Genomic DNA, 17,105 nt, shown 5'->3' with positions numbered 1-17,105 from the left:
ACTCGGAGTATCCACGTAGGGGCGGAACATTGCAGGAACGTCCGGAGAGCCTTGTCGTGTTGCCAGGTTGAAAACCGTTCGGTCTTTTGCGTGGTCTAGTGCTACATTTACGGCAGTGGTTTAAAGATTTGGGCGCTTTTTGCTTTCATTCATCAGTAATTATATATTTTCAGAATTAGAATCAATTGGAATAATTAACAAGACATTTTACAGGGGCATTATGAGAAGAAAATAACAACGTAATTCCGGTTATTTCAGTTTATCAAACCTGCAAAACTGTGAACCCACAGTGTTATAATATAATGTCTTATAATATCTCGCATTACTCGTAATTGTTATATAATTACATATAATTGCATTAACTTCGAAGTTGAATTTTATATTTTTACACATTTTCCGTGCTCAAGATCCTTGTTTGGTCCGTTCAATTTGGCTTCAACAACTCTGTTTGGAGTTTGCCTGAATGTAGGGGATTCAAGAGGTAAAATTTGGCAACCCGTCAAATTAGCAGAGCCAGACAACGGCTGTTTAACCTAGCAGCTAGCTACCTCTGTCCGTTTGCACAGTCAACAAAACAACCGTGTTACAAATACAGTGTGCTTCAGGATCATGTCGGTAAGTACCATCACGTAACGATAATCAAGACATACATGAATGCAACAACATCTAATTTGTTGTTAATTATAACTTTACGATTTTATTTAGAAATAATCTTTCTTAAAGATGGCGGTTAGCGTTAGTTAGCTTAGCGACCTAGCTAACGCTAAAATTGCTCTCTGATGGAAGTATGAATGACGAACAAGGGATTTAGCTAATGCAGATAGCAAATTAGCTAACTGTTTTTTATTTGGTGTGACCGCCATTTCCTTAACAATCTGGGTAACGTTATACATTTTGGTCGAAAAAGCATTGTCATGACACAGTGAAATCCATCGGATGTCGTATTTCGAATTAATTTAGCGTTAGCTAAGAGAATGGCCACACATAACTTCAACCATCAGTAACGCTAACAGCTATTTAACATTGTGATGCCCTGTGAGGTGTATTTAATTTCATTTAGGTTAGTTGACTTAAGTAGAGCTATTGAGAGTACATTTGAAAGCGCTGTGTTTAGTCCATGGATGGTAACCACAGGCCCATGAACTATACGTATTACCATCTGACTGGACTTGATTAAATAAGTATTCAAGCATGTTAAACGTATACCACAGGATGAACAATGAATTGAAAAGTGTTGAGCATCACAAGGTTGTGGAAAAGACAACAAAAACAGAATGTGCCATATGAAACGAAATTTCCCATAAACAAAAGGTTTATTCAATGTGCTTATAAAGATGGGTTATAGCACTGCTTACAACATGCAAAAGGAAGTGTAATGAATACTCTATAGTAAGAATATATACATTAAAAATGTATAGGAATGATTAGGAGACTTGGGTGGGTGGGCTTCCTAGCTGTAACCATAAACGCAGCATCAATTAGTATTTGGGAGAGCTGAAACAAACTGATGTCAGTATTGATAAATCAGATGATTACTGCTTTGAGTAACCTTTTAAGCTCCATTGATAATTGCTTGGTAAAGAAACGATAAATTGATCATCTCGATTAGAACAGGTTCAATTAGAGACTTGTTGAGTAACTAGTCTGGTGCAATATCTACATCTCCCTTTACCTTTTTTTGTTCTGTGAATTTGTAAATTATAGTTTTTTAGTTTTAGTAGCTTTTTTATAACAGTCTTTACTGTTTTTATTTATTATATCTGGATTTTCTACTTATGTCGCTGCTATTGCACTGTCCCGTATGTTGCTGTAACAATGCAAATTTCCCCGCTGAGGGATTAATAAAGGATTATCTTAGTTTATCTTATCAACTTATTATTTCAGCACTAGCAATTGGTATACATTTTACAAAGCATGTATATTTGTATTTAAAAACCCATTTGGTATGCAGTAACATTATGGTATCAAATTGGTGTGTATTTGATATGGTATAGATCATACGTGTGTCTCATTTGCAGTGGGAAGATAGAGCAAAATTATACAAGGAATAAGCCCACAGTCGTATAAGTAATTAATTCAGGGATGTTAAAACATATGTCCTATATTGCCAAAGTATATTTGTTTCAAATCAACGCATACGCTGGTACTTTAACATTAATGTAAATCTCAGTTATATTTCAAGGTTCTTTAATGGGCTATGAATAATGTTAAGAAATTGTTCACACTGCCTTTGTGAGTGTATACAATTGGGACATCAATACTTCAGCATACTGAACCACACTGATTTGCTGCTGATTTTTTTTCCCTCATATCCCATTACTTTCAGGCAAGTGACAACGACTCTGTCGACTTGACCAGAACAGGTTCCCCACTTCATCACAGAAAAAAACACAGCATGGAGTCATCCAAGTCTCCCAGAAGCTCCAAACACCACCATTCACGGTCAAGGTCACGCTCCAGGGAACGAAAACGTTAGTATTCACTAACAGTACCCAGACAGTGCTGAATATGCCACATGAATTAGGGCCATGGTATGAAATTTGTTTTAAGTACGTACTCTCAGGAGGTGTGTAAGTTGAATGTGTGGGAAGAAAACAGTCGCCCACTGATTTAACCATGAAAATAAATGTATCCTGATATTTGTGAGGTAACTGAGGTCGCTTTGCTAACATGAAGTTACATTCGCATGTGACAGTGATAACATACCTACAATTACTGGGCACAGTCTGCAGTCTCATGATCTTTTCAAAAGTGCAGATTTTATGTGTCAGTTAATAAAGAGTCAATTCCCTAAAAGAAATTTCTTGTCCAAGAATAAAATACTATATAAAGTAGCTTTATTGTGTGTTTCTCCAAATGTGCTCACCCGTTTTTCTTTACAAGTTTGCTGAAAAGGTCCATTTGAAAAGTACATTTGTCAGCACTCTGCTTTCTGCTGTTTCCAGGTGACAGAAAATACAGACGGAGTCGCAGCAGGAGCAAAGAGGTAATTGATAAATTGATTTCTATAACTAGAAACACATTTGATGTGATTTAATGTTAGTTATAGGTCGAGGTGAGTATATTTTATTAGGTGAAACGCTTTACAATAACCAAATTTAAGAACAAAAGACATAGATGGAGATGGGTTTACTTACATGGAAAGGGTCCTTTTTTACCCTCCCTATGTTGACATATCTCAAAGGAAGCTTTCATCCTTGGATATTTGTCATTATTTGTAACCATACTTAATGGTGAAGAGTAGATTTTTTTTCTTTTATTTTTTTGTTAAAACCTGTGTGTAGATCACATGATAACATTTCTACAATAAATCATACTCAGCGTGCTAATGCACGAAGAGACTGAACAGAAGACCCTGCTGACATAGCAAAATAATATGTCTACTACTGGGACAGGTAACTATCTGCCATTCAAACTCTATTTGTCTCTCACTATTAGTAGAAACAATGGAATTAACTCTTGCATCTCTTGCAGCTAGGGATGGGCATAATTAAACCAATTAACCTTTTAATGAATCCAAACAGGATCTCATGGTGTTTTTTCATAGCCGATGTAATTATGCAGTTTTGCCTGTCAGACTGATTTGTCTGTATTAAGAGTAACAACTACTACTAAGTTGTAACAACAACTTTAGTGATATACCACATCATACTAAAGACGACCCATTTCAAACTATGTTCCAATGAGATATAGATCGGGTGAGAATTTGGCATAAGATGTCACACAGGAAAGTTAACCCTGGCTGAAAATACATTGTAGAAAAGCATCATTTTAATTTAGGAAGTTTATCAGTGTTTTTCATGTTAATTTATCATTGTGTGTTCTACGATTTGGATGACGTAAGTAGAGAAGCTGTAAAAAGTAAGTTGGATGCCCATCCCTGACCATCAAGTTCAAAGCATTTAGGTAACATTGAATTGTTGTTGCTGAACTGACAAATGACATTTAAGTTTTTTTCCTAAGGATCAGATTGCAAGGTTTGCATGTACACTATTAAAAGATTTGAGAGGTTCCAAATATGCTGCTTCAATTCATTTCTATAATTGTATTGAAATTAGTATAGTCAAATTAGTCTGTAGCACAGAAATGCCCACACTTTCAACCATGTTCACAGAATCTATGTTATGAAAGTGGATTTGAAATGACAAGGTTTTTTTCAACTTGTCAAAATTTATTACATACCTGCTGCTATAAGCCATGGTACTAACTCTTTTTGTTGCACTATTTTCCTGAAAGAGACAACTTCTTCTTAAAACAGGCACGAAAGAGGGACTCGCAGAAGCCATCAAAATCACACAAAAAAATAGATGAGCAGCAAGAGCCAGAGAGACTTTCAGCAGAGAATGGAGAAGAGCGATCCAGACGCAAAGACAGGAGGCCGTCCAAGGGCCGGAGCTTGTCCAGGTCACACTCACGAGAGAGGTTAGTCTGGTCAATAAACTGCGTAAAGAAATGTGTTCAGCAGGTCTTCTAACTTGTTTAATGACACAAGAAAATTAATTGCGATCAAGGGTCTGTCATAGTTTCTGGATTAATAAACAAATGTATCTTTGTTTCTATTGTAGAAGGTCTGGTCTCATTAAATATCTTTCAGCAGTTTTGAAAAATTTGATGGTAGCACTTCATGTCAGTAATTTCTTTGATTCATGTCGATGGATCTTATTGCTTTCAGACGGCATCGCAGCAGAAGTAGGGACAAACGGCGATCAAGATCACGCAGCCGGGACAGGAAGAAGAAGGCCAGGTCTCGCTCAGGTTCAAGGACCAAACACCGTCATCACAGCAGAAGTCGCAGTAAGAGCAGGTTAGTTCAACTGAAATGTCAGGATTTCTTGTGGGGATTATTAGTATTTTTGAATTCTTGTTCTGCATGATTACCATTGTGCATGTAATTAACGGTATGCTCATTTTTCTTTTTGTTCCACCAGGGAGCGAAAGAAAAGGAGTGAGAAAGTGCGCAGAAAGAGCCGAAGCAGGTCTGTTAATCCACCTGCCTTCCGGGGCCGAAACACGGCAATGGATGCACAAGAGGCCCTGGCCAGAAGGCAAGGCAACAGCTTACAGGGCATTTTACAATATAGATGGTTGGTCATTTTGTTCTGGCCAGTTCTGGCCAATGTTAGTGGCGCTTATTGCATCTGCATAATTGCAGCTACAAAGCCTTTTTTCCCTTATTGACATTGTCAATTTCTACTGCTCTATTAATGTCTGACATTTTAAGAAGATGATATGGCTAGCAGTCAAGCACAGATTAGTTAGCATTAATGGAACCAAACCCCTACAATTGAGACATTCATTCCTGAAGTTATTCAGATGGAAGTTGTCGACCATTGGGTTTGGCTTTAATCTGAATTTCCATCCATGTTGCACTTGCCAGAGGGCATTGTTGTTCATAAAAGGAAATCACATTGGTAGGAAAACAAGGAAACATAAAATTGTGATAGGTGGGGTTTACTGGAAGCCTAGGTGACACTGACATGTAATTTTAACATCCACATTTTTAGTCTGGCCGGGGACCTTTGTTGCATGTTGCCCCTCCTCTCTCTCTCTCTCCCCTCATTTCCTTTCAAATCTTTGCTGTCCCCTGTTAAAATAAATGCTCAAAAAATCCTTATGTAAAGTCTGGCTGATGTCTCCAACATTTTCAGCTATGATTTTTGCTTACAGGTCATATTATCACTTTTAGGAACACAGCAGTGTGCACAATATACTTTTAAACCAAGTGAGTAACAAGATCTTCAATCTATTTCTTTCCAGGCTGGAGAGAGCCAAGAAACTACAGGAGCAGAAGGAGAAGGAAATGTTTGAGAAACAGCAGCAGCAACAGCAGGAGATAGCTGCAGGTGAGAAGCGTTTATTTTGCCAAGTTTTAAAACCTTGATCATTTGAGTCCAGATTCAGTTACTTATGCTGGTCGGTGTATTTTGTTTCCAGTGGCTGCCCCTATTGCAGCAGTAGCTGCTGCTGCTGCGGCTGCGGCCTCAAACCCTGGCCTCAATGTGGCGGCCCTCCTGGCCTCTGGGACGCAGGTCACGCCTCAGATTGCTATGGCAGCGCAGATGGCGGCCCTTCAAGCAAAAACATTGGCAGAGACTGGTATTGCTGTGCCCAGCTACTATAACCCATCCTCTGTAAACCCCATGAAGTTTGCAGAGCAGGAGAAAAAGAGGAAAAAGCTATGGCAGGGAAAGAAGGAAGGGGTAAGATATTGGACTTTGCTGTTATTTTTTATTATTTTTATTTATCCACCAATTCTAGGCTTGCCCAGCGCTCTTAAAAAATATATGTACATTAGAAAAGGATATTTAGATGTACAATATTTCTATATGTTTATCATTACATGGTGTTTATCTTTTCTGTTTCTATTTTTTTTAAGGACAAGTCCCAGACAGCTGAGTTGTGGGAAAAGCTTAACTTTGGAAATAAGGACCAAAATGTTAAATTTCGCAAACTAATGGGCATTAAAGTAAGTATGTTATTTTACAGTGGGTGTATGAGTCTCAATTAAATCTTCTGTCCACCACTTTGAGCTTTCTAACCTTTAACTCCTCTGAGTTTAATTGAATTTGCTGTCTTTACAGGGAGAGGATGATGCCGAAGCTTCCAAACCAATTAACGACGAAGGAATGAAGACTCTTCAAAAGCAGGAGGAGATGTTCAGGAACCTTGACGTTCAGTATGAGATGGCTCGGTCTCAGACACACACCCAGAGGGGAATGGGCCTCGGCTTCTCCTCCTCATTCTCACGTGGAATGGATTCTATCTAGTGCCAAACACTGGCCATCTTTGCCACTCATCTGATCATATAAGACCACCAATTCATCGCTAGCCTTCAAGCTTGCATGGATGTTGCTCTGAATCTGTAATTTATTTATAGACGAACATCTCGCATATTGGAACATTATAGTGTAAATAGCCAGATGCTGAGTTTGTCTCAGTGTTTATTAATCTGTACATCTTTGCAAAAGGATGCATCAGTTTGACTGACTGATACTGTTTAAAATTAGATATTTGTTTGAATAATGTGGTAGCTTTTGTTTTTTTTTTTAAACTCAAATATATATTCATATGTGATTGTTTGAACATAAACTGAATATAATGTGGTTCAAGTGAACACTGTTTACATCTATCTAGTGAAAGGCATCTGAAGTCAATTTAGTATCATCAGAATCCCTTAATTTCATTTCTCCTGATAGGGGAAAAACAGAACAGTGGGTTGTAATACATACTGTCTTCAGGATTGCCATGGATAAAGATGTGCTTGAGAGGAGTGATCACATATTTCAAATGTTCTTGAAATAAATTAGTTTTGTGTTGAATAAGAATCACCTCAATTTTTATTTTATGTGATATCTGTGGGTTATTACATCTTGGTTTAAATAGTGTTGTGGCGAGGGCTGGGTGATAAAATGAACATAATATCAAAATAATATTTTTCCAATATAAATGTATATGGCACTATAACAAATGAAGGCAAAATCATACAAAATCAATTTGATGATTTGATGCATTACCTTAATAACACATTAGTCAAAATATCACTCCTTAGTTTTTAAACACAATTTGCTTGCAATCATTTACAATTTTGTAAAACTAACATAAAATGATCACATGGCAATAGGATTCCACTGAAAGTCGACTAACAGTATTGAATTGTCACCCAGCCCTAGTTGTTACCAACCCTGATAGTAGTACATGCAGCGAAACATACTGTCTAAAGGAAAGAAAGGACAACTTCACACATACAAAAATACACATTTATTAGAATTCCATTGATGCCTACATGGAAATCCACTCTCACTTACATATAAGACTGGAATACAGCACATGAGCCACACCAGTGATGAGGTTGTGGTTGGCAAACTCGAGGATAAGGAGCAGGATTGGGTACTCGCTGTGTCTCTTCTCCAAGGTGGACTCTTCATTTAGACCCATCCAGTGAAGCAGCAGTGTTTGCATGGCTTCTGGGAATAGCTCTGTGGCTAGTTCCTCAGCAGGTGGCAAGTCACTAATTCGCTCAATATGATGAACTTTAAAGCCCTCCACTTTCTGGCTGATGCTGCTGTTGGCTGCATGAAACTGCTGGCCAAGCCAACGTCCAACACAACTAAGCAGGGAACTTGAATACACACAGCCCCAGTCTTTGGCCTTTAGCAGGGTTAACACAGTTTCTGTCACATCCTGTTCTTCGAGATTCCCATTCATGTACCGGTCAATGTTCTCCAAAAGTAGCAAGATAGTCTCAAGCTGTTCTGTGCCTCTTTGAGTCTCAGAGGAGAGTTTGTCATCCAAGCTGTGCAATTTTTGTCTCACTGTGGTTACAACTGGTTGGCTTTGCTCAGTTTGCAAGCTCTGCTTGGGAAAAGAACAATAGTCGTGATCTACTGATGTATCACCTGTGTCACTGCCATGTACATCCACCAATGCCCTTTCAACCTGGCAATGCTGACGTTGTGACATCTCACTTGATACTGTCTCATGCAGGCTGCTGGAAAGTGCAAAGTCGAGCTGCACACTGAGGCAGTAACTCATTTTCAGAGGGCTGTCATTTATTTGCGATTTCCAAACATCCTACAGAGGAAAGACAGTAATGTATCAAACAATATATAGTGGTATATATAAAACTAACAAATATATCATGTATAGACACACATAATGTGAACTGTGCTGTACCTGGAAGTTCTCTAGTACAGCAAGCTGCTCTTGCTTACTGTACATTTCAAAGGTTACTCGAAAAAGTCCTTGAATGCTGTAGAACCAGAGGCTGTTATTCACAGTAGGTACCTTCAACCCATGAAACCTGAATGCTGCAACAGGAAGACAACATTGTCATTTGTTGTGTGTGAGTGTGCATTGATTGTACTTTTTTCTCTCTTGCATTTCACCTGAGGAAAATTTTATTTTTGTTGCCAATCCTTTCTTGGCAAACTTGGCGTGGTGCCTGGGATGGTTCTCTGTACGGATGTCCGTGTTGGAGAAGAGATCAGCTCCTAAATAGAGAGGAACCACTGGACTCTGAGACAGACACAGATAATAACTATTAAGCCACCTCATTATGATGTCTTCCATCAAGAGATGGAGATACATTGGGATTTTATATTGAAAAAAGAAGCTCTTGCTAAGTTATTGTTTGTGTAAATGATATTCATGTAAATTACACTACAAAAAATAATACAAAGTTGAATATAGTGTATGACACATATTTAGTCAAAATGTGAGTTTTAGCAAAACTCCTGAATAATAATTGTCTCCCCATCTATTATATTTTTCGTTAGCAAAACGTTTTATATGTTTCTAATTGTTTTTCTATTTAAAATTAAAAAGTATGTGACTGATCACGTCCATCTTGAATGGAGTTGTGATTATGATGATGGCCAACATAGCACCCTCTAGCTTGTTTCAGGAGCTATTGGAAATTATTGTAGAAACACGTCTACCATCTTCGTTGAAGCTAACTGTTTTAACAGCAAAAACATTTTTTGAGTCTGCTCTGTGATACATATCACTCACCTTGCTGGGACACTCAGTAAGCCTGAACGATGTCAGATTCTCCAAGTACATAAAGCGAATTTTCCGTGAGCCCCCGTCCCACTGCGGTAAGGTTAAGTGTATAGTTGAGCAACTTGACATTGCTGGAATCAAATGAAGCTTGTCACTCAGTCACTATTGTGTCTTGTCCTGTAGAAAGACTGTTGAAAGCTGGGAACGAACAAACAGAGCTGGCTCAACGGAACAGAAGTATCGGTGGAATGTTTTGAACCCTCGGCGCTGTCTCACAGACCAAAGAAGCCACTATGAATAAACTGGCTCCTTTCAAAAAACATAGAGGGTAGTGAGAAAGTAGAGCATAATAGCTACTTCAACATTTCCATTATATGCTGTGTGGAAGAGTTCCTTCTCTTCCTGTCGGATTTATGTAACCTGTAAAACCCCACTGTGGGCTACCAACAACCCAAACACTTCCTCTTCCAACCATGTTTACGTCTGCCCAGCACGTGACATGGGGAGGACCAATGACTACGAAGAGTAGTTGCTTTCACCTCTGAACTCCCGTCCTGTGCCGCAGAGCTGGGTAAAAATGGCTGAAGTTGATTTCGGGGATAGCGAGCTCTTTCAGCAGCTTGATGACTCTGCACCGCCGATCCCGACGCACATTCGCTTCACAGATGATGAGGAAGACCAGGAGGAGACGAGCCAGCTTCGGAGCAGACTGGAGGAGTGTGATGACTACGTTCAGAGACTCACTGAGGAGAATATCCTTGTGTCGGGGCGCTCAGTGTGTGCTAGCACTGTGGATGTAGCACTAGCCAACGTCTTTCACGTCTTTAACCAAAACAGAAAACGCACAACCTGAAAATGCTAATAGATTTTTTTGTAGGCTTTCTGTCTATTCCTTAACTTATAGATCACATAAAGGTTTGAGAAGAAAGCAGCACATCCTGACACGACCAAGGTAATTAGCTGACACTTGGTAATGCGCACTGGCTTTACAAATAAAACGAAACTGATCACAAAGTAACCAACGCTAATTTCCCTCTGATTTTACAGCGGAATCACGATTGAAGATGTCAATATCGACGGGCCAGTTCTTCAGATCCTTTACGCAAACAACTTTATTTCAAAGTAAGCAATCTTTTCTGATCAGTTAACTGGGTTTATTTACTGACTTGTGGTTTGCAAAGTACGTTTTGTCACGTTTGACTGGGTTGATTCATTGTCACGTTAAGCTTGTAATGTTAAACATATTAATGTTAGTGGTAAAACATCTTTCCAACACTTAGTTGTTTTACATTTAACATGTTTACAATTTGTTACCGAAACACTGTTGTAAATAATGAGTATAAAAAAAACAATAATAAATGTCTCTCCTTTTAGGCAGTGTCGTCAAGAAATTGAAGATTGTATCTGCAGTGTGATTTTGAAGCATCAGAAACCAGACAATGAAAAGAAAAAATCCATCCTTCACATGAAACCTCAGGTATTTACTCATAACATTATTGTATTGTGATTATTATCAATACAGGTATGACTTTGCTAAAAAATAAAACTAAAAAAAACCCCAAAACAACATGTTCTACCCTCTATGAAGAATTCAGCATTTGCTATGGATGAAGATCTGCTGAAGTCGCCTTCCAGTAGTGTAAGAACAACAACAGAAGCCTTTAAAGTGAGTACTTACTGTAATTTTTAGTGGTTTCCATTTTGCACAATTTCTTGTCACATGGAAAACAAAATGGGATGTTTTCAAGTAGTCTATCTGCTATATTAATATATCATAAACTATTTTCTTATGTTTCTGTCTTAGGTGGTTGGAAGTGTCTTATATTTCACTACTTTCAGTGTTGATAAACTTGGACAGCCTCTGGTGAATGAAAACCCCCAGCTGACAGATGGATGGGACATTCCAACGTATCTTTAAGTTAGATAAATTGACACATCAAAAATCGACAGTTTAATCTGTCATGTCATTTGTTTCGAACATATGTTGCACATGTAGAGAACTGTTTTGCCATAGTATAAGAATTTTATTTTTATCAAGGAAAGATGTCCTGATTTCATATGTGCCAATTTATTTTAAAATATCCAGCATATAAGTGGAACTTCTGCTAAGGTGCTGAAATAAACAAGATAATGATTTTGTTGAATTTTTTTGCACAAACATGATAAAATTTCCTAAATTGTTGTAAAGCTATCACCAGGTTTTCAACCAAGTCATTGGCACTGATGGACAGGAAATAGAAATGAAAGACAAAAGGTATGTCTAGGGTTATTAATGAAGCTTTATTTAGTTTCCATCTTCTGTTTATGACTTATTTGTTACGTTGCTGTGTGGCATATAACTATATAATGAGTCCATCACTGATCTGTTAATTGTAGACCCAAATCTATGTGTTTCAACTGCGGTTTGAGTGGTCATCAGCTGAGAGACTGTCCCAAGGTAAGAACAAGTGAGCATAATTATGGTATGAGCCCAAGTTAAACATAAGAAAAGTCATAACTTGATTTACTACATTTATACATTATTACCTCCCTAGCCTAAAGACATGGCCGCAATCAATGAGAGAAGAAAGGAGTTTAATCAGAACAGCAACCAGGCCATGCAGAGTAACCAGCGATATCATGCTGATGAGGTGGAGGAGCGGTTCGCTAGATACAAGCCTGGAGTCATGAGGCAGGATTGTTATTTTGTACATAACAGACACAAACATCATTTAATCACATGCAGTATCTATTGTAAAAGTAAATATTGATCATTGTTTTACATGGTGTTGTGCTTTTAAACAGTGAGGAGCTGTTGACAGCCCTGGGAATTGATGGCAACACCCTCCCTCCTCTGATTTATCGCATGAGGCAGCTAGGCTACCCACCAGGCTGGCTCAAAGAGGCAGAGATGGAAAAATCTGGCTTAACACTGTATGATGGAAATGGTATGTTTTACATTTTCCTTTGAGCAAACGGTACATTTCAAAAAATCATTATGTTTTGCAGCAGAGGTTGAGCTGAATGTGTTTGTTTCCTTTCTGTTAGTTTCAAATGATGGTAACACAGACAACACCAATTCGCAAAACATCTCTTATGATGTTTCCAAACTGGTAGATTTCCCAGGCTTCAATGTACCTGCACCACACAAAATGAAAGATGTAAGTCCTACAGTATAATCTTTTCAAATGTGCCTGAATATATCAATAGATATGTGAGTCCAGGTATCTTAGTTATATTTATATTTCAGTTTCATTTATAGCTTCAGTTTTTCTAAAAGAAAAATGGAAATCAATGCAATATTCTATGATTTCATTAGCATTTTGCATTTGTTCTGAAATACTTGAAAATACTGACTGTATAATTACAATATTTTTGTTGCTGTCACAAAATGGATAATAGATATGCAAAGATAATATGTAAATACTGTAGTATGGAGTCACTTTGATCTACGTGTGAATAAATTATTTTGTCTGTTACAATGGGGTCAGGATCATAATGGCAGTAGACTGTCTTTCAAGTCAGAAATTTCAGTGTTTTTTGGTGGCATAGTATCTTTACAACAGTTGCTCACACTTTTTCTTTCTTTTTTTCTGACCCCCAGGAGTTCATGCAGCATGGTTCTATTCCAATGCAAAACAGCCACGTGAAGCAAAACTATGCAGCTTACCTGTCCAACAACTTCCCTATGGTAATTATTATTATTAAAGTTTTTGGGTTTTTCCTCTCAAAACATGTAGTCTACATCTGCTTCCTATAACAACTTCCCATCTGACAGCCTTGCTCCACTTTAACTAAACTTTCTGGATATTACATCACCTTTTATGCCAACACCTTGGGTACTATTTGTCAGATTTGTGCTAATTTCCCCCCATGATACCACTCCGGTTTAAAATGAAAGACACAGAGAGCTCTTGAGCATAATGTTACATACAAATTTCTGTAGTATAATTATAACCTCATCATTTTTACATTTTATTTTCACTGAAAAGATTATGATAATGTTATTTATGCTGGGGTCTGTTCCAAACAAGCATGTTCCCTTATGTCTGGAGAATATGATTTATAGGCCGGGGCATCTCTGTAGCACCACAATGCTTCATTTATGATGCTATCTTGTGACACATTTTACCCTAATCAAAAAATGTGCAGCTCGTGCAAATTTGGATATTGGACATGGCCATATTGCGATTTGATAGTATTTCGTTTAGTTTATTGCATAGAGTATAGGTAGATGTATTACATTTACACAAGGTGACCAAATGGGGAAAAGAAATCACCACTTTGCTGGAAGTTTCAGTGCTTTCATCCTTATCACCCAACACAAATCAGAAGACCTAGAATAGAAATACCCACAGGACAGATTATAAATACAATTATAAAAGAACAATAAAATATCTACACACTAAAAAAAACTATATTTTACACAAAAAACTGTAACATTAGAAATAAAAAAAATCCTGTTCTTCTTTCACACTTCTTGTTGTATTGTCATTGGAGGATAAAAGAGAAAATACCATTTAGTGTGTGTGATGGGTGGCCTCAGCCTGCCACTCCATACAACAGTCCATGCTATTAACATGCAGTAGCTGCCCATTCTTCATAATCCCATGTAGACAGCCAATCATACTAAACTGAGTGCACAGTCTTCTCTGTCATTCCAGCCTCTGGATTTTTACATGTCCACTCTTTATCAGTTTACTGGCACTGATAAAGAGAAGATGTGTGATGACTGTGCATTTTGGGCAGAGCCCTTTTAATATTTTCATACCACATGTCATTCTTCCTTTCCAACAGCCTGGTGCCACCTACAACAAGAGACGGCATGAATCTGACTCATCTCCACAGCTAAGGAAGAAGACAAGGTCCAGTCCTGATCGGAACTCGGATAGGAGCTCGGACATGGACATTGAATCAGGTAACTATTCATCTTAGTCACTTTTTTCAGCAGGCACGTCATCATGAACCATAAATGTCCTTACGTTTTTATGACTTGATACATGAAATCTTCTGTTTTTATTCATAGCTGAATAATACCCAGTAATACTTGAATCAGCTGTGTCTTTGTTTGGTCAAAGTGTCACTTTCTAATCTTTCGGTGACTTTATTCATGTCTTCCCTCAGACCCAGGAACACCATACCATGGCCCAGGTGACTTCCAGTTCCAACCTCCGCTGCCACCTGGCTCCCCTTGCTTCAGTTCGCCTCCTCCTTTACCCCAGGGCACTCCTCCTGCTACACCCACTCCCCCACCTCTCCCTAAAGGTACACCTCCTCCCACACCAACCAACGGCTCTCCAGCTCTGCGAAGGGGTAACTGGGTAGTTGTTGATGATACTGTGGAGGGAACAGAGGATGAGCTGACACTGGAGGAACTAGAAGAACAGCAGAGACTGATTTGGGCAGCCCTAGAAAATGCTGACACTGCCACTAATAGCGACTGTGAGACACCTGCAATGGGAACACCTGTACCCAGTTCACCAACTGTGTCCACACCTGTGCATGTAGACACAGAAACGGAAGAGGTTGAAGAAGCAATGGACACAACAAGACCTGCAGAAACTTGCCATAGCAGTGAAAATCAAAGGGAACCGGGGGTTCAAGAGATCTGTTCTCAGAGCCCTGGACCAATCAAAGTCGAGGATGACAGTCCCCAGAGCCCTGGACTGATCAAAGTCAAGGACGACAATTCCCAGAGCCCTGGACCGATCAAAGTCGAGGATGACAGCCCTCAGAGTCCTGATCCAGTCAAATCCCATGGTGTCAGCCCTCAGAGTCCTGATCCAGTCAAATCCCATGGTGTCAGCCCTCAGAGTCCTGATCCAGTCAAATCCCATGGTGTCAGCCCTCAGAGTCCTGGTCCAGTCAAATCCCGTGATGTCAGCCCTCAGAGTCCTGGTCCAGTCAAATGCCAGGAAGCCAACCCAAAGAGCCCTGATCCAGATTTTGCTAACATGGGGGCTGGAGATTGTGCTTCTCCTAAGCATGGCGAGAAGATAGTAGCTGTTCCTCATCGGAGCAACTTTGCAGCTGGCATCGTTCCATTTGAAGATACACCAGAATTCACCGAAGTTGCTGAAGCCACAGGGACTTACCTTAGGATCAGAGACTTGCTTAAAAGTTCCCCTCGAAATTTGGCAAAGAAAAAATAAAAATGTACTATCATCATTTGGAAAACAAGGATACATGGATATTTTTTAAGCAAAAACATATTTTCATTTTCATGACCATCCTATCAAGCATGTTTTATTTTTTTTAGCTGTTTATTATTGTGTACCAAATTGAATGTCTACGTTGTATATACATATGATCTGTAAACATACAATGAGGGATGCTGCAACAGCAGTGGTTTGTAGGTTTTGACCAAGTAGTCCATTTTTGTAGCAGTGGTGTTACTGTTGTTACTGCTGTTAATTTTATTGTAAAATTTGTAAAATGGTCATTTCCTGACCTGTATTCATTTTAAAATTGTTTTCCTGGCTTTTTCTATTTTTGTCCCACTTGAATTGCTCTAAAATCAAGTAAACATGCTTGTATTTGCTTCACTGCGTTATTTCATCTGGCAGCTATGGCTAGATGTGGGTTTAATTTTATTTTGCTGCATATTGACAGCACAGATGGCCAAATATGTGAGCTAACAGTAAATAGTTGATTGTTAGCCATCTTTAGTAGAACTTAGTGAACAAGTTGACCCTCTGTTGATATAATCAGCTAAAAGGCATCATAAAATATTCAAATACAGATTTTAATACTTTAAAGAAGCGATATGTTATACTATAGTGGCTAGCTATGCACTTAAGTGTCAGTCAGTCATGGTTTTGCTGTTAATAAAAGGGTTTTATTATGGCTGAAAATAGGGTAAAAATACTATTCTTATACATCCAGGAGGCCTTTTTAATATAATTAATTATGGAGCATGAAAATTGTACAGATGCTATTGAGAATATTTATGTCAAAAACATTGCATACTGTTTCAAAGTTAAGATAATTCCCCAACAGTGATTATTATGTCAAACATGTTTCCTATGACTGTCCATATTCCAAACTATTAGTACATACAGTACACACAAAAAATATTTTTACTTAGACTTGAAAATGACATGCACATTCATGCATACTGAATGCTCACACACACCTATATACACTACATATGTATGCAAATATATATGCATATACAAGCTCGTTTGTTTGGATGTACTGAATTTAGGGCAGAATTATTTAACCCCTTGCAAGTCATGTGAAACTGATGGTGTCTACACTCAAGTTTTTTTTTAAATAAAGCTATTACCTTGAAGACTTAGAATTTTAAACTGTTTTTATATCCTATCTTCATATTCACAAATCACACATTTAAGATCGTTTTTTCCCCTCGAATTTTGACTTTATTCCATTTTTTGGGTTAAAATTCTGATGTAATCTCAAATTCTGGTAATATGGTCGTAATTTGAAATCTCTCAAAAGCCTGAGATTATTAAAGCATGTTTTTGACTTGGTCCAGTCCTAAACATTGATAAAGCATTGTAGCGGGGTTATGCTTAATTACAGCAAGCTTACTTCTCTACTCTTCTACGTTTTCCTTCGGGCGATAGATTTATGCTTGAATAACTCCACAGTACAAACCTTGC

The 17,105-nt window shown here is 38.3% G+C and overlaps 3 protein-coding genes across 4 annotated transcripts; 2 read left to right on the top strand and 1 right to left on the bottom strand.

Moving 5' to 3' along the window:
- Window positions 1–521: 521 nt before the first annotated feature.
- On the top strand, window positions 522–7,325 carry rsrc2 (arginine/serine-rich coiled-coil 2). Of its 2 annotated transcripts, none has more exons than XM_070904441.1 (10): window positions 522–615; window positions 2,327–2,471; window positions 2,946–2,986; window positions 4,259–4,422; window positions 4,673–4,804; window positions 4,929–4,976; window positions 5,758–5,843; window positions 5,935–6,200; window positions 6,377–6,466; window positions 6,582–7,325. In XM_070904441.1, exons 1-10 carry the CDS (start codon window positions 610–612, stop codon window positions 6,765–6,767), a joined length of 1,164 nt encoding a protein of 387 aa, XP_070760542.1. In that variant the 5' UTR covers window positions 522–609; the 3' UTR covers window positions 6,768–7,325. The 2 variants fall into 2 exon arrangements, with proteins under 2 accessions (XP_070760542.1, XP_070760541.1); XM_070904440.1 differs by having other exon boundaries at window positions 4,929–5,045.
- A 418-nt stretch (window positions 7,326–7,743) lies between these two features.
- Window positions 7,744–9,638, bottom strand: LOC139284658 (uncharacterized). Its single transcript, XM_070905009.1, has 4 exons — window positions 9,511–9,638; window positions 8,886–9,015; window positions 8,674–8,807; window positions 7,744–8,571 (listed from the first exon to the last, which is right to left on the bottom strand). Exons 1-4 carry the CDS (start codon window positions 9,628–9,630, stop codon window positions 7,798–7,800), a joined length of 1,158 nt encoding a protein of 385 aa, XP_070761110.1. The 5' UTR covers window positions 9,631–9,638; the 3' UTR covers window positions 7,744–7,797.
- Window positions 9,639–10,000: 362 nt separating this feature from the next.
- zcchc8 (zinc finger, CCHC domain containing 8) lies at window positions 10,001–15,952 on the top strand. Its single transcript, XM_070904540.1, is given in 14 exon segments — window positions 10,001–10,253; window positions 10,411–10,453; window positions 10,549–10,623; window positions 10,876–10,978; window positions 11,090–11,167; window positions 11,306–11,409; window positions 11,690–11,755; window positions 11,878–11,938; window positions 12,036–12,172; window positions 12,286–12,428; window positions 12,529–12,641; window positions 13,085–13,171; window positions 14,278–14,398; window positions 14,605–15,952. Coding segments are annotated over 14 exon segments (2,412 nt in total). The 3' UTR covers window positions 15,633–15,952.
- Window positions 15,953–17,105: the final 1,153 nt, after the last annotated feature.

Source organism: Enoplosus armatus, chromosome 4 (genome assembly GCF_043641665.1).
Source record: "Enoplosus armatus isolate fEnoArm2 chromosome 4, fEnoArm2.hap1, whole genome shotgun sequence".
In the NCBI taxonomy this organism is placed as follows: domain Eukaryota; kingdom Metazoa; phylum Chordata; class Actinopteri; order Centrarchiformes; family Enoplosidae; genus Enoplosus; species Enoplosus armatus.
This window is presented reverse-complemented; position numbering and strand designations above follow the sequence as displayed.